Genomic DNA, 24,697 nt, shown 5'->3' on the forward strand with positions numbered 1-24,697 from the left:
CGACCTGCAAAAACGAATCACTTTTTCTGGTAGGCCCTGCAATGGCCAAGTGGGTTAAGGCGTTCGACTCTTAATCTGAGGGTGGCAGATTCGAATCCCCGTTGCACCAAACATATTCGCCCTTTCAGCCGTGGAGCATTATAATGTGACGTTCAATCCCACTATTCATTGGTAAAAGAGTAGCCCAAGAGTCGGCGGTGGGTGGTGATGACTAGCTGCCTTCCCTCTAGTCTTACACTGCTAAATTAGGGACGCAGATAGCCCTCGAGTAGCTTTGCGCGAAATTCAAAACAAACCAAACCTTTTCTGGTAATAATAAGAATGATTTTATATTGTAGATAACGAAGCAGTGGTAATCATCATATAGAGAACTACATTGTTCACTTAAATATTTTAACTAACTACTGTTGAAGGTGGTTTGTTGTCTGTGCTGTGACTTACAGACGAGTTCATAGAAGGGAGTGATTATTTCGTCTAGAACAGCCTAAACAGCGAGCAGGTAAGAACTGGAGTTATTTCTTCCTATATTTCAATCTATATCTGAAATCTGACATTATAATTTTCTATACAAATCACAAGCAGAATAATTGAGTAAAATAAGTCTACTTGTTGTATATGCAAGCTTTATTTTCCGTAAATTTATTGTATGTTGTTTTACTTTCACCGATCCATACCACACCGTTTCTAAACTACACGTGCACGTGTGGTGGAAGATATAAAGAGCCCATTGTCTCTTCACCACGTGATCAGTGGGTAAGTTATATATATTATGAAATTCTGATAATCACTCAAAAAAGTTTGATATGTTAAAATTAAGAACAAAGCGACACAATGGGATATCTGGTTTCAATACCCGCAGTACAGGTAGCCCATTTTGTAGCTTTATGCCTGACAACAAACAAAAACTTTATATGCGACTGCAGCGCCAACAGGCGTCAGTTTTATCGTGAGATACAAATCTTTTTTAATCCAACAATGACTCTTCCCAGTGTTTGCACCTATCCTTATATGTAACGTAGCGAACTAAAATAAATATTGGATAGAAATAAATAAAAATATAGAATGTTTTTTCTAGTGGTAAAATAATATTTACGAATTTATTTTCCTCTATAGGTAAATGAACTTCAAACTAAAACATGTCAACAGGTGTGAAAAAAAGAAGTGGAAGAATTGGACTTAAAGATATACAACGCCATCTTGTCACTGACTCACTAATACAGGTCGATACTGTAATAGTGTCAAAAGAAAAAATTCAATATGGCAACAGTTGTCTGAGAAATCAGGAGGCAAAATGTGTGTTAAAGTATGTTGACTTTGAAAAGAAAGTGAGAATAGACGACTTTAACTGTGACAAGACAGACAGTGACATATTAACAATGTTTTATAAACTTGGAATCCTCTGCCAATGGAAGGAACTCACAGAAGGTGTAAAGAAGACAAACAAATTGTTACTCCGTAAAGAAGACAAACAAATTGTTACTCCGTAAAGAAGACAAACAAATTGCTACTCCGTAAAGAAGACAAACCAATTGTTACTCCGTAAAGAAGACAAACAAATTGTTACTCCGTAAAGAAGACAAACAAATTATTACTCCGTAAAGAAGACAAACAAATTGTTACTCCGTAAAGAAGACAAACAAATTATTACTCCGTAAAGAAGACAAACAAATTGTTACTCCACATTGATTATGATGTTTCACGGAAAATGCCTTGAATTTCGATATTCAATGTGGGGAATACATTCCCAAACAATACGTTCCCAAACAATACATTCCCAAACAATACGTTCCCAAACAATACGTTCCCAAACAATACATTCCCAAACAATACGTTCCCAAACAATACATTCCCAAACAATACATTCCCAAACAATACATTCCCAAACAATACATTCCCAAACAATACGTTCCCAAACAATACGTTCCCAAACAATACATTCCCAAACAATACGTTCCCAAACAATACATTCCCAAACAATACGTTCCCAAACAATACGTTCCCAAACAATACGTTCCCAAACAATACATTCCCAAACAATACATTCCCAAACAATACATTCCCAAACAATACGTTCCCAAACAATACATTCCCAAACAATACATTCCCAAACAATACATTCCCAAACAATACATTCCCAAACAATTGCGTAAGTATCGAGGGGAGTTGTTCTGGTCATCTTTCCCGGCACCAAGTAATATCAATGATTTAGACCAGGGGTCACCAAACTACGACCCTCGAGGTCATTTTGTCCGGCCTGCCAGCAGCTAGCCGCTTGGAAATAAAAAGTGACATTTCATCAAATGTCCGACTGTCATAACAAAATAAATCACACCGATGGTCGCTTTAAGCTGGCAAACACAAGACGTTATGGTAAAAAGAAACAAGGCTATCACGTGCATTTTTAACCAATAGGAAAATTCTTCTTTCGTCCTAGCTGCCCGTTTATTCATATCGAGGCACGTATCTATGAAAGCATTAGGATTTCAAAAACAAGTACAGACTTAACTCTCGTCCTATTGGCATGTCTTGTAAATTCAACGGCCTAGGGTTACCTCTTCAGCAAGCTCATTTCTCTCAGTAGTCGGGTTATGCGCTTTTCATAACTTGTTCTTAGGTAAGTGTCGTGGCAAACGTACATTTCAATATATTTTGTTTGTGCGTTCTTAGACCAGTACAATACTTTTCTCACAGCGCTCTGTGTTTTTCATCTTCAGATCTTTTTTTTTCACCCATTGTTAAGGCTGCTTTTAAAAGAGGAAAAGTGGACTCTGAGTGTCGTGAAGAATGGGGAGAAAAGTACTTCTTTGTGGAAACCAGAAAGCTACTTGTGTGATATGAAAGTGTTGCCGTTTTGAAAGAGTACAATCTTATGAAACAAAACATCTATCAACATGTTTGAAAGTTTCAGGAATTCCGTTCTGAGAAACTTGAATTCATGAAACATGTTTTTGAATTTCAAAAGAATCTCTTCACGAGAAAGTTTGCTGAAAATAAATCTGTCACTCGTACAAGTTACAAAATAGTGCATAGGATGGCAGAGCGAGGAAAACCTTTTATTGACGACAACTTCATCAAAGAGCGTATGACGGAAGCAGCAAATGAACTGTGTCCTGAAAAAACCAATTTCTTTGAAAGTATCAGCCTTTCAGCAACTTCATTGGACGGAGAACAGAACTTGGAGAGAACATCGCATTACAGATACACCAAAAAGCTAGAAACTTCCAATGGTATTCTCTGGCACTGGATGAGTCTACTGATTTCTCGAGTACGTCACAACTTCTCGTGTTCATTTGTGGAGTTAATTTGGACTTTCAGATCACGGAAGAGTTGGCATCAGTTTGCAGCATGCACGGAAAAACAACTGGAGAAGGCATTTTCATGGAAGAGCATAAAACGTTGCAAGACTATAACCTTCAGTGGAATCAGCTTAGAGGTGTAACAGTTGATAGAGGAAAAAAACATGGCTGGAGTAAAGAAGGGTCTGGTGGGGCTGATCAGGAAACAGTTGGAAGATCTTCAACTCCCAAGCGCTCTGTTCATACACTGTATCATACATCAGCAAGCACTCAGTGGAAAAGACTTAGATATTTCTTGTGTATTGAAACCAGTCATTTCTACAGCGAACTTCATTCGGGGATGACCCCCGAACTTAATCATCGCCAGTTCAAGGCGTTTCTTGAAGAAATTGATTCGGATTTCTGTGACTTGCCTTATCACACGGCGGTGAGGTGGCTCAGCTGCGGTAAAGTCTTGTCTCGTTTTTATAAGCTGAGAAGAGAAATACATATAGTTCTTATCGAGAAATATAGAGCCGATCCACTTCTGTCGGATCCATCCTGGTTGTCGAAGTTGTCAATTTTGGTTGACATCACATCCCACATGAATGAATTGAACTTGAAACTTCAGGGGACGAATAACCTTGTCTGTGATCTCTATAGAATCGTTAAAGGATTTCGGAGAAAGCTGTCATTGTTTGAAGCACATTTGGAAGGAGGAAACCTCTCTCATTTTCAGTGTTTCAATGAGTTTCATGCTGGAATCACAGAAGATATCAACCTGGAGTTTCAGAAAAAGATTATTAGTGATTTAAATAAACATTTTTAGAGAGATTTTCGGACTCGACAGAATCGAAAGTGACATTCTCCTTTTTCAGAATCCTTTTGATTGTGTCATTGATGACGTACCAGTGGAACTTCAGCTGGAGGTCATCGATTTGCAAGGAAATGACTTGTTGAAAGCAAAACACAGAGAGGGGCAACTTATTGAATTTTACAGCTGCATACCTGAAGATGATTTTCCAAAGCTGAAGCAGTTCACATCTGGTATGGCATCAGTGTTCGGAATAACTTATGTCTGCGAACAAGAATTTTCAAAAATGAAGTATGTGAAGTCAGTACATCGATCAAGGTTGACTGATGAACATTTGAAAACAATTTTGATGATTGGATGCAGCAATTCAAAACCAAACATTGAAGATATTTTGAAAGCCAAACGCCAATTTCATAAATCTCACTAACATTTTTGTGGCTTAGTGAAATTCAGATATGTACTCACTATGTGTGATGTAACAATTGTTTTTGCTAATGTCACCTTCTTTGATAACCTTTTGGTAAATAAAAATGTTGGTTGTATTTCTGTTTGTTTTTTATTATATGTGTGTATTGCATGCTACTCCCACATGGCTAATGTGGCATCCTAAACTTAGTGTTAAGTCTTTTACAGAGAGCTTTCGTTCTAACTTATGAGTATTGAACATAATGATCATGTGGCCTGCACTTCTCATTCCCCAAGTAATCTGCCCCCTGTGAAAAAAGTTTGGTGACCCCTGATTTTGACACAAGAATGTTCTTTAACCAGAATCCATCAGTTCAGGATGTTCATTTTTCTTTCGTTATATCCGATCTTTGGAGGAATCCAACATGCTCGGCAAACTTAGGTGAACAAAGTTTGTGGTGTTTTTGATTAATAATTTGTTAGCAAAAGTGGTATCAACAAATGTGATAAAATAAAAATAAACCATCGAATGTAAGTATTACTTTCGGTTCATACAGTGAAAGTATTACTTTCGGTTCATACAGTGAAAGTATTACTTATCGGTTCGTACAGTGAAAGTACTACCGATCGGTTCATACAGTGAAAGTATTACCTATCGGTTCATACAGTGAAAGTATTACCTATCGGTTCATACAGTGAAAGTACTACCTATCGGTTCATACAGTGAAAGTACTACCTATCAGTTCATACAGAGAAAGTACTACCTATCAGTTCATACAGTGAAAGTACTACCTATCAGTTCATACAGTGAAAGTACTACCTATCGGTTCATACAGTGAAAGTATTACTTATCGGTTCGTACAGTGAAAGTATAACCTATCGGTTCATACAGTGAAAGTATTACTTATCGGTTCGTACAGTGAAAGTATAACCTATCGGTTCATGCAGTGAAAGTACTACCTATCGGTTCATGCAGTAAAAGTATTACCTATCGGTTCATGCAGTGAAAGTATTATCTGTCGGTTCATACAGTGAAAGTATTACCTATCGGTTCATACAGTGAAAGTACTACCTATCGGTTCATACAGTGAAAGTACTACCTATCAGTTCATACAGAGAAAGTACTACCTATCAGTTCATACAGTGAAAGTACTACCTATCAGTTCATACAGTGAAAGTACTACCTATCGGTTCATACAGTGAAAGTATTACCTATCAGTTCATACAGAGAAAGTATTACCTATAGGTTCATACAGTGAAAGTACTACCTATTGATTCATCAAATAATTATGGATTTTCAACAAGTCAACTTCACCATTTAATTAGGTATAAAACCAGTACAATTACTACATATTCTATTAATGTTAAACGTTTTCCTTTATTCGAGCATGCTATTGCCTGTGGACCCCTAGTCACGGATCGTCTTCCATTTGGTCACTGTAGCGAAAGCTACGATTGGCTTCTCGACTGCGCATGAGCAAGGAATATGACAACATGAAGACTGAACTGAAAAAGACAATGACGCATGGTTCCCACCCTTGTTCTGGGGGGGGGGGGGGTTGAAACCTCATGATTCATGCAGTGCAGGAAACATGACTGGTTTGAATTTCACACAAAACCACATGAGCGCTACCTGCGCGCGCGTGCCTCCTTGAACAACCAGCGAAATAGAGACTAACAGATTATAACAATTCGTCATTGGGATTTTCTTCAGAAGATCTTTGGCTTATGCCTCTCTTCACTCTGTAGGTTCACCGCCCAGTTATACAAATTGTGGCTTGTCTTCCAACTGCTTTCGTTAATATTAATGACGTTTTTGGTATTAGCCAATGATTTTATGATAATATAAATTGATTATCTAGTGTTTTGATAGTCAGTTTCATCTTTTGTCATGTTATGATGATGTTTGGATAAATAAATTACAAGTAGATAATGTTTCCTCCTGTGTTTATTTCAGCAAAAGGCGGATTTCTGGTGAAGTTTTGACGATCAAAAAACTCCAGCATTTCTGTTGAGATCCAAAAATGGAGGCCCGGCATGGCCATGTGGTTAGGGCGCTCGATTTGTATTCTGAGAGTGGCGGGTTCACATCCCCATCGCATCAAATATGATCGCTCTTACACCTGCGGGGGCGTTATTACGTTATGACGAATCCCACTATTCATTAGTAAAAAGAGTAGCCCAAGTGTTGACGGTGGACGGTGGTGACTAGCTGCCTTCCGTCTCGTCTTACACTGCTAAATTAGGGACGGTTAGCGCAGATATCCCTCGTGTAGATTTCCGCGAAATAAAAAAATAACAACTGAAAATGGAGGGAAAACTTTTACTTAACTGGAATGAACAGTTGACTGTGGTCAGGTACAAAACAAACTGCTGCGCTATGGAACATTTGTTGTTATGACGTCGCTTATTGTTAACATTTGTCTTCCGTTAATAAAACTACTAGAGAAGATGTGTTACCAGTTCAGCTGCAATACCTCAACTTAGTTTGTTTTGTTTGTTTATTTTTGAGTTTCGCTCAAAGCTACACGAGGGCTTACAACGCGCCCACGAACGAGCAGGTTTAATGGGGTGGGGATTGGAACCCGCAACCCTCGGATTGAAGTAGAACGCTATGCCGCACCCCCACAACGTGGTACTATTCAGTTTCGAATGTCGTTTAATGCACATTGGTGGGCATAGCTTTGGTGTATTAGCTACACATAAACGTGTCTATTGTGATTGTAAAGTACGAATGTATCTTGCTCCGGTAAGTAAACATCGGGATGCGGTTGACAGTTTCAAATGACTTTAGTCGAAGAACCTAGAAAACCAATAAACTAACCTAATACGAAATTAAATATACGATTCCATAATGAATATGGTTAGCTTCTCATAAAATATTTTTAGCTGTTATTTTTTTCCAGTCCTGTATTATAAAACAAAACAAACCTTGCCAATTGTATTGAAACATTAAGAGACAAGCGCCATAGTAGGCTTGTTGGAAATAGAATAATAAACATTATTATTTGACACGAAATATAATTAGATAAAAACATTATTTATACTACTTGATGGAGAAAAGAAAACAAGGTTTAACCTAGAATATAATTTTTAAATTGATTTAAGCTCCATTAATTAAAAACGTTTTATATGGATTCGAGTCACTGTGTTTGTGTTGAGGTGGGGTGTTGTGAAGTTAACACACACACAAAGATTGCTTCATAAGTCTTGTTGTGGCACAGCAAAAAATAAACACTGAATATGTGCAAACTTTGGTCAACGTTTAGAGTTGGTGAAGGGAAAGCTAGGGTAAGGTTACCTATTCACAAATATTGCCCCATAAGTTTAATTGTAGTAAGGCACAAATGGTAGAACTTGCAGCACAAATTCAGCATTACGTATTGTCACGTTAGCTTAACTTTAGAGTTGGGGGGTTGAAGGATCCAATCTCACGAACCTCAACAATGATATAGAAACGGATAGGGCTCATCAAAACGAGGCTTACAGTTACAGCTCACGTTTAACCACCAAGTACCCCAGTCAACCGGAGAATGCAACAAGTAGTTATTTTTTCATAAAAAAAGACATATCGTTGAAAACGCAACATCTATGACTTTTTAGCATCGGATTACTTAAAATGAACATCGGAAGACCACTATCCTTACTGCATCAGATGGATCATAGAACGTTTTCGAGTACATGAGTGTGTTTTGGGCCTGATAACGTTATGGTAAAGCCTTTTCAAATGGAAATACCTATTGTTGAGATACATTGTCATCAGATAAAGCACGACCGCACGTGTAACGATGTGGAGAGGTTCTGAAATCGTTGTAATACAGTTTAATCTGTATATGTCTCTGTAGATCCATAATAATAAAGGAATATATGCCATGGTAATAAAGTGTACATTGAAGAAAATATAGACATTACAAAAAAGTGAGGACAATGGTAGGGTTGGTTAGATTTCCTGTTTTAGATGTTTCAAGTGTTCTATTTATTAATTATAAAAGCTTTGATACCTCAGTAGCCTGTACGAATAGCTTACTTATAATTATAAATAGGGGTTTGTTTTACACAAATTGTGTCATTTTCGAAAATGACGTCATAGTTATGGCTAGAAATTGCAATTTGAATACATCTGTTGCAAATGTTTAAACTTTTACTTTTGCAGGGAGACTCCGGTGGGCCCATGCAGATCCAAGGAGATGATGGTCGATGGTTTCTGGCGGGGATCATCTCTTGGGGGATTGGGTGTGGAGAGCCAAACCTTCCTGGTGTCTCTACACGAATATCCAAGTTCAAAGACTGGATTCTTGAAAACATAACGTAACGACTTCTCGGTGTAAAATCATTAATTATAAATAATTAATCATGTATATTCCTTGCACTGATGTTGTGTATAGTGGAACCTTCAACCCTGCTCAACCCTTTGAATGTTGCAGTGGACAGAAACTGACCTCTGGTGGTGAGAGGGGCGATATTTCCGTGAAAAAACTTTAAATATAGCGAAACGTTAGGATGATTGAGAGAGGTAGAGTATTATATACGTGTCGTACAGTACGATCACCACTGTACACTGAATTCACCGAATACGAATGTATTGCTAGTATATAGACTGATTCCGTGAGAATACGAGTGGAATATTGTTTAATATGAATGAAATCACTTTAACTTTCTATATTTTTTAGTGAATATTAAGCCTCGCACATCTATCTACTCATACAGTGAAGTGTTGCCATCTTTATATTCCTGATGTTTTATATTCGTAACGACGGAAAACCTGTGTCGATTAGCAAACAAAGCGTAGTGTGACGTAGGTATTGCTACTTCCAACTGTCGCCGTTAGGTGTCTCTAGGGTGAAGGGAAATATTGTCAGGCACAAACAATGTTATACACTATTTACCCAGTAAGTAATACTTAATGCTGGTAGTTAAATGTTACATACGTTTGACTCTGTTTCTAATGAATGGGTCATCTTAAAATAATGAAACTTTTCTGGTACGTTTGCTTCTATCTAGAAACACTGGAATATTAACAACCACTCGAGTGACGCCGTTCTTCAACATAAAAATATGGCTTGTGTTAAATAACAGTATGTCTAACAATAGGAATTCTATGTTAATACATGCTATATGAACAGTGTTTTGACGAGTTAGGGAATCCATGATTGACGTAGGTTTAGGTAGTCACGTTCACAGAAGTGTTGACATAAAGAACCTTCTTCCTGTTACTAAAAGCGAGAATTTTTTTCTGATATCCTATTGAAAACCCAGACTAAACATCAACAAATATGACTGTCATGTATCATGTCACTTTGTTTCCCAGTTATCTATTAGAAACTCATCAACTCATTCTTAACTTGCTGGAACACGAACTAGATAAGTGACCAGTTCTACGTAGTTGTAACTTAATATTTGTAGTGTAGAAAGCTCACATAGTGAACTGTTTAATATACTTACAGTAAGGTACACAAAGTACTTGCACAATGAACTGTTTAATATACGTACAATAAGGTATACAAAGTACTTGCACAATGAACTGTTTAATATACTTATAGTAAGGTACACAAAGTGCTTACATAGTGACCAGTCCCAGGTAGTGCTAATGAGTTACACTGTATTAATGTTCTGACAGTAGCAGGAATTATCTTTGTTGTTTTTTAAATTTAACAAAACGTATAAGTATAAGGATTGTAACTCACTTTTTTGTTTACTAAGCCTTTTTATTTGATAAATAAAATTCGTAAAGATAAATGTAGATAAAAATAAATGTTTTTATTAATAACATAAAATAAAAATCATAAAGTGACACATGTTTTGAATAATTTAAAACGTAACTGCATTTTTTTCTCACTATGATAACATTACGTTGAATTTTTACACATCTGTATTCAAAACTCAATTCTAGACCAACGTTCATTTAAGAAAAAACGTTTATATCATTTATAAAATGTTCATAAATGTGAAATTATTTGACATGAATAAAGTGTCCTGATTTGTTTACACATTTTGTTTGTGTTTATTGTGTTGGACATATTCAAAATAAAAGTTTCATATCAAATTAATGACCTGTTAAAGTTTAAAATTTCACAAGAAAAACTTTAACATCCAATCAGTACTTTGCTAAGTCCGTTCTACAAATTAACAGCAACATTTGAAATAGTTGTGATAACCACGAAATAGAATTAATGAAATATGTATTACAGAATAATAGTATATAAACATTCAATAAGAAAACGCAATCGAAACTTTGTAAGAAATTTACAATTAAGAAAATATTATAATAGCCAAAGCTACGTCTGCGTAAGTAAACTTAATATATAAAAGACCTCACTAGGTATCATTTTTTATATTGAGAATGCACTTTGTCAGATTTCATCAGATGACCACAATAAAAATAACTCCAAGGTAAGAAGCGTGTATCACAGTAAAAATCGCAAGACAAGGACATAACACTTAACAGTCGTAGAAACAGTGGATTGTAAGAAAGAACAATATGCCAGTATGGTTATGCACATTATATACACAGAATTAACAGTGCATCAGTTTAAATTCATGTAAATGTTACAGTATATCCTCAGCGCTGAATATCTTAAAATGACAATAACATGTTCATGAAAACGTAAGAACGAAATCATTTAATGGGTGGAATAATTCAGGTGAAATGTTTCTTCTTTTCCTCTCCAAAACACAAATTTCAGCCAAGAAAAGATAATTTAGAGGCCTAACCTATTCTTTGATTTACTTCACTTAAAACAAACATATACTTCAAATGTTTGACTACAAACACTCATAATGTTATCACTAGGCCTAACCTATTCTTTGACTTACTTTATTAAAAACAAACAGATAATTCAAATGTTTCATTTCAAACTCTCTCATAATGTTATCACTTGGCCTAACCTGTTCTTTGATTTACTTTATTTAAAACAAACAGATAGTTCAAATGTTTGACAACATAACTCTCAGAATGTTATCACTAGGCCTAACCTATTCATTGATTTACTTTATTTAAAACAGATAGTTCAAATGTTTGACAATAGAACTCTTAGAATGTTATCACTATGTCTAACCTATTCTTTGATTTACTTCTTTTAAATCAAACAGATAGTTCAAATGTTTGACAACAGAACTCTCAGAATATTATCACTAGGCCTAACCTATTCTTTGATTTACTTTATTTAAAACAGATAGATCAAATGTTTGACAACAGAACTCTCAGAATGTTATCACTAGGCCTAACCTATTCTTTGATTTACTTCATTTAAAACAGATAGTTCAAATGTTTGACAACAGAACTCTCAGAATGTTATCACTATGTCTAACCTATTATTTGATTTACTTCTTTTAAAACAGATAGTTCAAATGTTTGACAACAGAACTCTCAGAATATTATCACTAGGCCTAACCTATTCTTTGATTTACTTTATTTAAAACAGATAGTTCAAATGTTTGACAACAGAACTCTCAGAATGTTATCACTAGGCCTAACTTATTCTTTGATTTACTTTATTTAAAACAGATAGTTCAAATGTTTGACAATAGAACTCTTAGAATGTTATCACTAGGCCTAACCTATTATTTGATTTACTTTATTTAAAACAGATAGTTCAAATGTTTGACAACAGAACTCTCAGAATGTTATCACTAGGCCTAACCTATTCTTTGATTTACTTCTTTTAAAACAAACAGATAGTTCAGATGTTTGACAACAGAACTCTCAGAATGTTATCACTAGGCCTAACCTATTCTTTGATTTACTTCTTTTAAAACAAACAGATAGTTCAGATGTTTGACAACAGAACTCTCATAATGTTATCACTAGGCCTAACCTATTCTTTGATTTACTTCGTTTAAAACAAACAGATAGTTCAGATGTTTGACAACAGAACCCTTATAATGTTATCACTATGTCTAAACTATTCTTTGATTTACTTTATTTAAAACAAACAGATAGTTCAAATGTTTGATTTCAAACTCTCCCAGAATGTCATTATTATTTTTGTAATTTTCCTTTTCTGAAATTTGCATATTTCAATGGAAGTATGACTCCTGCACTGTGTAATATAATTGCGCAAAAACTAAAGAATTGTATGAACTACAAAATATCTAACAACTGAAGCAATTTTTTCTTAATGCTTTACTGACGAATATTGACCAATTATAGTAAAACAAAGAAGACTGCTACAGAGTATTGATCAATTATAAAAAAATACACTAGAAAACTTCTCCAATTTCAAGATTTTAATGTGTTTATGTACATGATCAACGTACCTGTGTAAGTCCGAGTACGGGTAGCGGAAGGGAAAGCGAACCTTTACTGTCTAAATATTTATATAAATCAGTTGTGGTAAGCTACCAGATACTAAACGTATGTGATATACAGACTTCATATAAAACATAAATGGCTGACAGTAAAATACTCACGCGAAACGTGTTTCTCTTATTTTCTGTTATCGATGCCCCCTATAAGGAGTTGTAAAAGGTAAAAATATGTAAACAAATTAGAAGTAAACAAGTGCTTAAGCTAAAGTTGAGTTTCATTTTACTATCTCACTGTACTCGGATGGGCTAAAATAAAACTATTTTTGGTTCTTTCCCGTTTGTCAAATACGAAATGGTGAACAAGATTTAGCTATTTCTCCACTGTCAAATAGACAGATAATGTTTGTTTGTTCTTGAATTTCGCGCAAAGCTACACAAGGGGTATCTGCGCTAGCCGTCCCTAATTTAGGAGTATAAGGCTAGAAGGAAGGTAGCTAGTCATCACCACCCACCGCCAACTTTTGGACTACTCCTTTACCAATGAATTGTGGAATTGACTGTGATATTATAACGGCCCCACGGCTGAAAGGGCGAGCATGTTCGGTGTGATGGGGATTCGAACCCGTGATCCTCGTATTACCAATCGGGTATGCCTTAACCGTCTGGCCATGCCGGGGCCTGACTAAGGTTGTACGGTTGCACAAAATACTGGTTAAGATATTTAATATGTATATATCTAATTTTATTTTTTTATCTAACATACATTTTTATTTCTTATTTTATTTTAATGGTTATTCTGCATTATTAGCTTAGAATATGAATTTGATTTTCTAGGCTTTTTAGACTATCTGAAATATTATTAAGTTTATGACCGAAAATATCGCTAAAATCGAGGTTATCAAACTGATGGAACAATGCATTCTAGTCATTACGGGTAATATAGGTTGAACCTTATATTCCCCCCGCTAGCACAGCGGTATGTCTCCGGATTTACAGCGCTAAAATCAGGCATTCGATTCCCCTCAATGGGCTGAGCAGATTTCCCGATGTGGCTTTGCTATAAGAAAAACACACTGAACTTTATATTTAATTATTATTTATAGTCATTACTAAGTACAAATGTTTAGTTCTGATATGTGAAGAAGGCGTGCGTTTACCAGAATAATATGACATTAACGGGTTTGAATATTTTCTTGTTGTCAGGTAAGTTTAACATTTCACTACTGATTCTGTCTCAGGTTGAGCAAAATCGTCTTAATGACCATTAACTAAACTCTCCTAAATTTTTGGTGTGTTTTTTTGCAGCGGCATTGTGGCTCATGGAATGGCTTTCAGTTTATTTGTTTGTTTAAATATAAATTTTTACTTCATAGCTCCGTCATCTCTAACCGATTTGAGATATAATTACAGTTTTGGACTCATAAAGTCAAACCCTTTGGACTGATGTATTTAATCACACTGAAGATCTCATATGTTAATTTACTTTAACATTGCATAATAGAATTTCAATTCCAGGGTAGACTGGTAGAGATTCTGATGAGTAACAAAATCGAATCACTCATAAGTGCGCCGCGTCTATTCTGGATTATCTCTTATTTATCATTCTTTCTTTAAATAGTCCCGGCATGGCCAGGTGGGTTAAGACGTTCGACTCGTAATCTGAGGGTCGCGGGTTCGAATCCCGGTCGCACCAAACATGCTTGCCCTTTCAACCATGGGGGCGTTATAATGTTACGGTCAATTCCACTATTCGTTGGTAAAAGAGTAACCTAAGAGTTGGCGGTGAGTGATGATGACTAGCTGCCTTCTCTGTAGTCTTACATCGCTAAATTAGGGACGGCTAGCGCAGATAGGCTTCGTGTAGCCTTCCGCAAAATTCTAAAACAAACAAATAAATGTCAATATTACACAATGTTCTTGTTTTAAGTTTTAAAACATGTTCTGCTCTGGAGATAATTTGACTAGAAGAGAAATCTTAAACCACCACAACTCCAAGCACCTTTGTCAATTACCTATCACGTGCTTTTCATTTGGGTTAAACCATCTAACATACAAATTCTGTATTTTTAAGAACAGAAACAAAAATAGCAACTTCTTGTAATAGTTTACTGAAGATAAACTGTAATTTGTTCATTTTTCGTAGATTTGCAGAATCGATTTGTTTTAATTCCATGGCGTTTTTAATAAGTCATAGATTTAATACACAAACTGCCGTTTTTCGGACACCACGTTATAGTTCTCAGAATGTGGACAATCGTGATGGTAGGACAGTTAACGAACTTAAAATGCTCTTTGTTCTTGTTAAGTCCTGAAGTACCTAAGGTCCTACTGAGAAACAACTTTGGAAACTGGACATCTTCAGGACCTCATTACAGGAGAGGTGAAAGGTCAAAAGGCTCAAACACCAAAATAATAATCTAAAATTGTATACACGAATCATTAATTCCGAGTCCAGTTCCGCCTTCTTTTTGATTGATTTAGAAACTGGCCAATCAGATGAAGGATGGTAAGTTATTTACTTTCTTGATGAGTCTAGTGTCTCAACTAAAATATCTGCTCTGTTGACAGTAGCCTGTTTACCAAGAATTGTTTAAATACTTAAGTTCCTGACTTCCAGTTTCCCACAATTCTGTAATTTCAGGTTACGTCTTTATTTGTTTAAGGGTTCTTCAAGCCTATTTTCATATCGGTGACGTTCTTGTTTATTTTACACCTTTGGCTCTTAAGACATTGGTCGAATAACACCAAGAAATATAGTTTTCGTTAACAATTTGTTTGAAGTTAAGCACAAAGCTACACAATGGACCATTTGTGCTCTGCCCACGTTGTAAGTCCGCGGTGCCACTGGAAGAGAGAGTATTTAACAAATAAATAAATTTATTTTTAAGAATTATAGTTTATTCAACAGCTAAATACATTTATCTATAAGAAGTATGTTTGAATTAAAAAAGAAATATGCTTATTGTACACAATTTGGCTCGAAATTCAGTGTAGCTCCCTGATACTCGGTGTAAGCTTGAGGGCCCACAACGGCAGAATTAGGTGTTTGATCCTGCTGTGGACACCGCTGAGATAGCCCATTGTGTAGTATCGCGCCTAACAACGAAAAATACTATGGTCATTGTTGTTCACATAATTTTTCATTCTTATAAATCTGGCTTCGTGAGAAAACAGCCCTCTGCTCGGAAATTTACAGAAACTGTTTAAAAGATCGTGCTTTTAAACTTTAAGCATTTTGGATTTTCAGTAAGAGAAAGAATGAAACCCTCTAGTGTTCGCTGCTAATAAGAAACAACCCAACAACTTAAACTGTTTTTATAATCGATTACGTTCTATGGATAATAACTTGAAAAGAGAGACTTTCTGTCACTTCTAATATAGACTTTCTGTCACTTCTAATATAGACTTTCTGTAACTTCTAATATAGACTTTTGTCACTTCTAATATAGACTTTTGTCACTTCTAATATAGACTTTTTGTCACTTCTAATACAGACTTTCTGTCATTTCTAATAGTTTCTGTGACAGTTGATTATTTCAGTAAAACATATGTATATCCGTCAAAATACGAATTTTTTGAAATTTCTAAACAGTCCTTTCCACACTATTCATTCGATTTTATTAGTTTCAAATATGAATTTTCTTACAGGAATACAAATTTGCAAATCTGAATGTGGATATATGTGAGAAACGTTAAACAAAACTCGAATTGAAACTGTTCCACTCTTATAGAACGTACATTAATCCAAATAAACACGAATGTGATTTGAGGTCACTATTTCAACACTACCAAAACATATTTCTCCATTAACCTGTTAATATTCGACACAGTCCATTTGGATCGATTCCGCCATTCACACGTTCCAGGAACTTCCTTTTTATTTCTATCGTCATGGTGATTTCCCATTATGATTGGAAACAGGTCAGAGATCCCCAAAAAGCTAGAGACTCTGTTTGTGAAAGAAGGTCTTTCACATAACGAAATAAAATACCAAAAATTATTAAAATTATAATTATTCTAGCTGGTCAGCAGCCAATAAACGACGCGAATTTCGGAACTTTGAACAAACATTCATGTTTTTCGTAATGTATTTTAGTATTTTGAACTCGCGGTATTTTTAATTGTGGAATAATATAATAAAACTTTTCCACAGGATGTCGCTAAAATTCAGGGGACCTTTACTGATTGCTGAAACGCGTTAGTTAACCAATCAGATAACACCCTACAGGAAATGACAGTTAAAAAGGTGGTCTTGGACGAAATGATTCGATTGCATTTTGATAGTCTTTTTTTTTTTCACAATTACACTTGTAACTGGGGGATCTTGGAATAGCTTTGGCCATTCGTCATTCATCGGCATACGTCTTTGTCTTGTTTTGTTTGTTTGTTTGTTTTGGAATTTCGCACAAAGCTACTCGAGGGCTATCTGTGCTAGCCGTCCCTAATTTAGCAGTGTAAGACTAGAGGGAAGGCAGCTAGTCATCACCACCCACCGCCAACTCTTGGGCTACTCTTTTACCAACGAATAGTGGGATTGACCGTCACATTATACACCCCCACGGCTGGGAGGGCGAGCATGTTTAGCGCGACGGGGGCGCGAACCCGCGACCCTCGGATTACGAGTCGCACGCCTTACGCACTAGGCCATGCCGAGCCTACGTCTTTGTCCATCGCTCCAAGAAGCGCCAGCTATCAGGGAACAGTTCAAAACTCTTAATATTTCCAGATCTCCGCAAAAAGTTTCTCCTAATCTTTCGAGAAGATCCGTAAACTTCTATGTTCATAATTAAAAACTCAACCGGTTAGTCCAAAATCCTTCATATTCACGTGACATGTGATCTTAATTCATGAAGTCTGGTGGAGAGAAACGACAGTTCCTGACTGCCCCTGGTTGTCTTTCAGACCCTTCGGGGCCTAAAGCTGTTTAAGATACATTAACCTGCCAAGAAACGAAACGGTTATCAACGTTTCACTAACGGTACTAAAATTACCTTTCAAAATCCGAAGAGTAGGTTTCGCTCTACTTACGTATCTGCTTAATTTGAAATATTTTGAATTCTTGTTGTATTCAATAAAAACTTAAATTAACTCCGTGAATGTATATTTATTAACTAAAAGTAGCAGCACTTATGAATAAAAAAGAACACGTTTCGCAATTTCAAAGATAGTGGATGAGGCCAAACAATTTCCACAGCAACTTTCATTCTGTACTATAGTACACTGCGAGAAATCATTAGGACTTGTTCGTTTATTTTTGGATTTACCCACAAAGATACACAATGCTACCTACGTTGTGCCTACCACGGGTACTGAAACTCGGTTTAAAGTGCTGTAAGTCTTCAAATTTACCGCTGTGCTAACGAAGGTAGCACTGAGATAGACCAAAAGATATAAACACACACCACAGTAAACATCTTAATAAACATAAGTTTTGGGCTGTACCAATGAAGGCCTAAATCCGTAAAAGTAACCACAAACGTCAGGGGGTCAAACCGGGACACCGTTGTGACATGCCAACTCAGTCTAGGCCTAATAATCTAATATTCTACAAAAATGGCGGCAGGGTCTGATCGCGTGACTGATGATGTCACTGCAGTAGAACGCTATCTACATTATTCACATCATTGGTTACATTTTCTATTTTTCGTCTATAGTTACTATAATAATAGCCAAGAAGTAGACCGCTAGCTTTCTTTAAGCAAATATAGACCCATCTAGCACAAAAGAACACAAAAAATGGGGCATTTGTTACGTCCCGAAATATTTCTTCGGGGCACATGGACAGGAAGATCTAAACAGGGATGCATGGTCACTAAGCCTAAACAGTAACGCCTATTGTGGCAATTTTTCTGAGATGTGAATAACCTCTAACCTTACACAATTGTGACCGCTTAATGGAATTTCATCAGTCACATGACGTTTTTTTAAAGAATACTGAAAGGTCCGCTTGTACATAGTCATACTGTTGCTCAATGAAATTAAATCCATGACATGTTAGTAGTTTGGTTTGTAAGGTAAGACCTTACGTCGTTAGTGCTGCCATCTAGAAAAGTTATGTATAACTACCGTTTTTCGTGTGCATAATAGTTTATTTCTCGCAAAGTTGCACGAAGACAATATGCGACAGCTGTCCCCAGTTTAGCAGTGAAAGATAAGAGGGAAGACAGCTAATCATCAACACCCTTCGCCAACTTTTGAGCTATTCTTTTACCAACGAAAAGTGGGATTAACCTTCATATTATAACGCCCCCACGACTGAAATGGTAAGCATATTTGGTGAGACGGGAATTCGAAACTACGACTCTCAGATTGCAAATCAAGCGCTCTAACCATCTTGCGATGTCGGATCATTTTTTTGTTTTCATGTGACCTCGTGCGTAAACGTACTGGAGAACAGGCGCGAATGTGCGAATATTCAAAGCTTGACTTCAGTTTTTTGTTCTTAGTAACTAAGTTTATTGAATCTCGAGTAAAACTTCCAGAGGGCTCTCTGCCTTAACCATCTCTAACTTTAATATGATGGACTAAGGAGAAGGCAGTTAGTCAACAACACCCACCGCCAATTCTGAAGCTTCTATTTTGCCATCATATTATAACGCTTGGACGACTGAAAGTACAAACATGTTTTATGACTGGATTCAAACTCTAGACTCGCAGGTTGCAAATCGAATAGGTTAGCCTCCAGGCCATGCCAGGTCCCTATTATCTTTAATTTTTTATGGTTTTAGGGTTATGAAGAAGATAATTTAGAAAATATGTCTTATTTTGTTTCAAAAGCTGATAGCTTATGATCGCATATGATGGCACAACATATCCATAGCGTGTAGTCTTCCCTATCCAAAACGAGAGCATTTAAATGACTATTAAGTGACTTTACTGTGGTCACCAAATGCTGAACTAATTATAAATCGCAATATTACGAGGAAGATAAGGCTATTTTAAATTATTTTGGGGGCCGTTTTATCTAACCTAATAGGTAAAATGGTCATCTATCACAAAAAGTCAGTTTTCTTAGTGTCTGAAATAAGTCTATGCTCAATTTTTATTTAAGACGAAAAAAGGCACCAGGGGTTTTCACAATATTTACCATAACTGATGAAAAACGTATTTTTATCCAACCATCCGCAACATTATTTTTTCTTTGCTATTTGTTTCATTAACATTATTTCTTAGAATGTTTAATATATATAATCAAACTTTTATTATAGAGATTTATTTATTTTTTATACAGTTAGCTTAGTATATGGACTTAGAAAACTAACCCAAATCTTTAAGTTGATCAAATTTCATGAAATACTATTGGGTTTACGGCCGAAAATGTCGTTAACATCGAGGGTAGCGAACTGGAGAATCTCTTTTAAATATTAACATGTAAGAACAGTATATCTAATTAACTATTTTAATTACTCGAATAATTTTTAGTTTCGATCTAAGTAGATAGCTTGGCCTGCTAGGACCCAAGTAGCTCAGCGGTATATCTGCGAACCTACTCGTACAATGCTTGAATCCAAGTTTCGATACCTGTAATGGTTATATCGTGGATAGATCATAGATAGCCCATTTGTGCTCAATTTTAAAATAAAAAACTATGTTCTGTTAGGAAGTTTATATTGATTAACATCTATTTTAGCACATTGTAAGACAAACTAACAGACTGTAAGAAAACACAAAGATAGAACTTAACAGATAAAGTAAGATTTTATTTGGTAAATACGGACTCGGTTCATGTTGCTTGCAACACGATAAACAAGGTTGTGTTGCATATATGTCTTTTGTTCTAGCTTCAGTGTCAAGTTGAACAAGTTTTCTTACACCTCATAACACGGTGACACACAAAAGTACGACAGGGAAAAGTTACTGACCTCGAGTCGAGTGAAAGACGGAGACCGATTTAGAAACCGCCCGATCGTTTTAACTCCGAGCTCCACTATATACGTAGACCAGTGAAGGTACTTGTGTGGGTGGTCAGAGGGAAAAAAAAAGAAGAGTGGGTATTTCCCGCCACTGATCCACTTCTCTAAGTGTTGGCTCAAGAAGGTAACTTACCTTCAACTGGGTCGGTCATCAACTCCTCTTTAATAAGGTCAGAGCTAAGTAAACCGAAATCTTTGCTACCTCGCCACAAGACAGTTGCTGGTGGCAGAGTGGAGCACTTGGACACCAGCACTTAACTCTTCAGTGTAAATACACAGAAGTAAGTAGCATAACTAGTCAGCTGTGAGGGAGGTAAGTTGCAACGGAAGTTTTTCTTTATAATGACATCATAAAGATATCAATGCAGTTAAACAGTAGTGTGACGATGGTTGTGAACGTGCTAGTGCCACGTGTTTAATGCCTAGCTGTAAATAGTCCAGTCAGTTTAACAATAGCTAGTCCAACTAATGATCTTATACCTTGGTTTAACACTCTACTTAATACACTAACAGTAAACAGTCCAGTCAGTTTAACAATAGCTAGTCCAACTAATGATCTCATACCTTGGTTTAACACTCTACTTAATGCACTAACAGTAAACAGTCCAGTTAGTTTAACAATAGCTGGTTCAGATAATGATCTTATACCTTGGTTTAACACTCTACTTAATGCACTAACAGTAAACAGTCCAGTTAGTTTAACAATAGCTGGTCCAGACAATGATCTTATACCTTGGTTTAACACTCTAACAGTAAACAGTCCAGTTAGTTTAACAATAGCTAGTCCAACTAATGATCTTATACCTTGGTTTAACACTCTACTTGATGCACTAACAGTAAACAGTCCAGTTAGTTTAACAATAGCTAGTCCAACTAATGATCTTATACCTTGGTTTAACACTCTACTTGATGCACTAACAGTAAACAGTCCAGTCAGTTTAACAATAGATGGTTCAGATAATGATCTTATACCTTGGTTTAACACTCTACTTGATGCGCTAACAGTAAACAGTCCAGTTAGTTTAACAATAGCTGGTTCATATAATGATCTTATACCTTGGTTTAACACTCTACTTAATGCACTAACAGTAAACAGTCCAGTCAGTTTAACAATAGCTAGTCCAACTAATGATCTCATACCTTGGTTTAACACTCTACTTAATGCACTAACAGTAAACAGTCCAGTTAGTTTAACAATAGCTGGTTCAGATAATGATCTTATACCTTGGTTTAACACTCTACTTAATGCACTAACAGTAAACAGTCCAGTTAGTTTAACAATAGCTGGTTCAGATAATGATCTTATACCTTGGTTTAACACTCTACTTAATGCACTAACAGTAAACAGTCCAGTTAGTTTAACAATAGCTAGTCCAACTAATGATCTTATACCTTGGTTTAACACTCTACTTGATGCACTAACAGTAAACAGTCCAGTTAGTTTAACAATAGCTAGTCCAACTAATGATCTTATACCTTGGTTTAACACTCTACTTGATGCACTAACAGTAAACAGTCCAGTCAGTTTAACAATAGATGGTTCAGATAATGATCTTATACCTTGGTTTAACACTCTACTTGATGCGCTAACAGTAAACAGTCCAGTTAGTTTAACAATAGCTGGTTCATATAATGACCTTATACCTTGGTTTAACACTCTACTTGATGCGCTAACAGTAAACAGTCCAGTTAGTTTAACAATAGCTGGTTCATATAATGACCTTATACCTTGGTTTAACACTCTACTTAATGCACTAACAGTAAACAGTCCAGTCAGTTTAACAATAGATGGTTCAGATAATGATCTTATACCTTGGTTTAACACTCTACTTGATGCGCTAACAGTAAACAGTCCAGTTAGTTTAACAATAGCTAGTCCAACTAATGATCTTATACCTTGGTTTAACACTCTACTTGATGCACTAACAGTAAACAGTCCAGTTAGTTTAACAATAGCTAGTCCAACTAATGATCTTATACCTTGGTTTAACACTCTACTTGATGCGCTAACAGTAAACAGTCCAGTTAGTTTAACAATAGCTGGTTCATATAATGACCTTATACCTTGGTTTAACACTCTACTTAATGCACTAACAGTGAACAGTCCAGTTAGTTTAACAATAGCTAGTCCAACTAATGATCTTATACCTTGGTTTAACACTCTACTTGATGCACTAACAGTAAACAGTCCAGTCAGTTTAACAATAGCTGGTTCATATAATGATCTTATACCTTGGTTTAACACTCTACTTGATGCGCTAACAGTAAACAGTCCAGTTAGTTTAACAATAGCTGGTTCATATAATGACCTTATACCTTGGTTTAACACTCTACTTTATGCACTAACAGTAAACAGTCCAGTTAGTTTAACAATAGCTGGTTCAGATAATGATCTTATACCTTGGTTTAACACTCTACTTAATGCACTAACAGTAAACAGTCCAGTCAGTTTAACAATAGCTGGTTCATATAATGATCTTATACCTTGGTTTAACACTCTACTTAATGCACTAACAGTAAACAGTCCAGTCAGTTTAACAATAGATGGTTCAGATAATGATCTCATACCTTGGTTTAACACTCTACTTGATGCACTAACAGCAAACAGTCCAGTCAGTTTAACAATAGCTAGTCCAACTAATGATCTCATACCTTGGTTTAACACTCTACTTGATGCACTAACAGTAAACAGTCCAGTTAGTTTAACAATAGCTAGTCCAACTAATGATCTTATACCTTGGTTTAACACTCTACTTGATGCACTAACAGTAAACAGTCCAGTTAGTTTAACAATAGCTAGTCCATCTAATGATCTTATACCTTGGTTTAACACTCTACTTGATGCACTAACAGTAAACAGTCCAGTCAGTTTAACAATAGCTGGTTCAGATAATGATCTTATACCTTGGTTTAACACTCTACTTGATGCGCTAACAGTAAACAGTCCAGTTAGTTTAACAATAGATGGTTCATGTAATGATCTTATACCTTGGTTTAACACTCTAGTTGATGCGCTAACAGTAAACAGTCCAGTTAGTTTAACAATAGATGGTTCAGACAATGATCTTATACCTTGGTTTAACACTCTACTTGATGCACTAACAGTAAACAGTCCAGTTAGTTTAACAATAGATGGTTCATGTAATGATCTTATACCTTGATTTAACACTCTACTTGATGCACTAACAGTAAACAGTCCAGTTAGTTTAACAATAGCTGGTCCAGACAATGATCTTATACCTTGGTTTAACACTCTAACAGTAGACAGTCCAGTTAGTTTAACAATAGCTGGTTCAGATAATGATCTCATACCTTGGTTTAACACTCTACTTGATGCACTAACAGTAAACAGTCCAGTTAGTTTAACAATAGCTAGTCCAACTAATGATCTTATACCTTGGTTTAACACTCAAACAGTAAACAGTCCAGTTAGTTTAACAATAACTAGTCCAACTAATGATCTTATACCTTGGTTTAACACTCTACTTGATGCACTAACAGTAAACAGTCCAGTTAGTTTAACAATAGCTAGTCCAACTAATGATCTTATACCTTGGTTTAACACTCTACTTGATGCACTAACAGTAAACAGTCCAGTCAGTTTAACAATAGATGGTTCAGATAATGATCTTATACCTTGGTTTAACACTCTACTTGATGCGCTAACAGTAAACAGTCCAGTCAGTTTAACAATAGCTGGTTCAGACAATGATCTTATACCTTGGTTTAACACTCTACTTAATGCACTAACAGTAAACAGTCCAGTTAGTTTAACAATAGATGGTTCATGTAATGATCTTATACCTTGGTTTAACACTCTAGTTGATGCGCTAGCAGTAAACAGTCCAGTTAGTTTAACAATAGATGGTTCAGACAATGATCTTATACCTTGGTTTAACACTCTACTTGATGCACTAACAGTAAACAGTCCAGTTAGTTTAACAATAGCTAGTCCAACTAATGATCTTATACCTTGATTTAACACTCTACTTGATGCACTAACAGTAAACAGTCCAGTTAGTTTAACAATAGCTGGTCCAGAC

The 24,697-nt window shown here is 35.9% G+C and overlaps 1 protein-coding gene across 1 annotated transcript in view; it reads left to right on the forward strand.

Moving 5' to 3' along the window:
• The window catches only part of LOC143242300 (uncharacterized), a 115,384-nt gene that overhangs the window by 66,606 nt on the left and 24,081 nt on the right, over positions 1-24,697 (forward strand). The window contains exons 13-15 of the mRNA XM_076485661.1: positions 8,648-8,804; positions 21,168-23,627; positions 23,844-24,586. Coding sequence (XP_076341776.1) covers positions 8,648-8,804; positions 21,168-23,627; positions 23,844-24,586 — 3,360 coding nt within the window. The remainder of the gene's footprint in view (positions 1-8,647; positions 8,805-21,167; positions 23,628-23,843; positions 24,587-24,697) is intronic.

Source organism: Tachypleus tridentatus, unplaced genomic scaffold (genome assembly GCF_004210375.1).
Source record: "Tachypleus tridentatus isolate NWPU-2018 unplaced genomic scaffold, ASM421037v1 Hic_cluster_2, whole genome shotgun sequence".
NCBI lineage: Eukaryota > Metazoa > Arthropoda > Merostomata > Xiphosura > Limulidae > Tachypleus > Tachypleus tridentatus.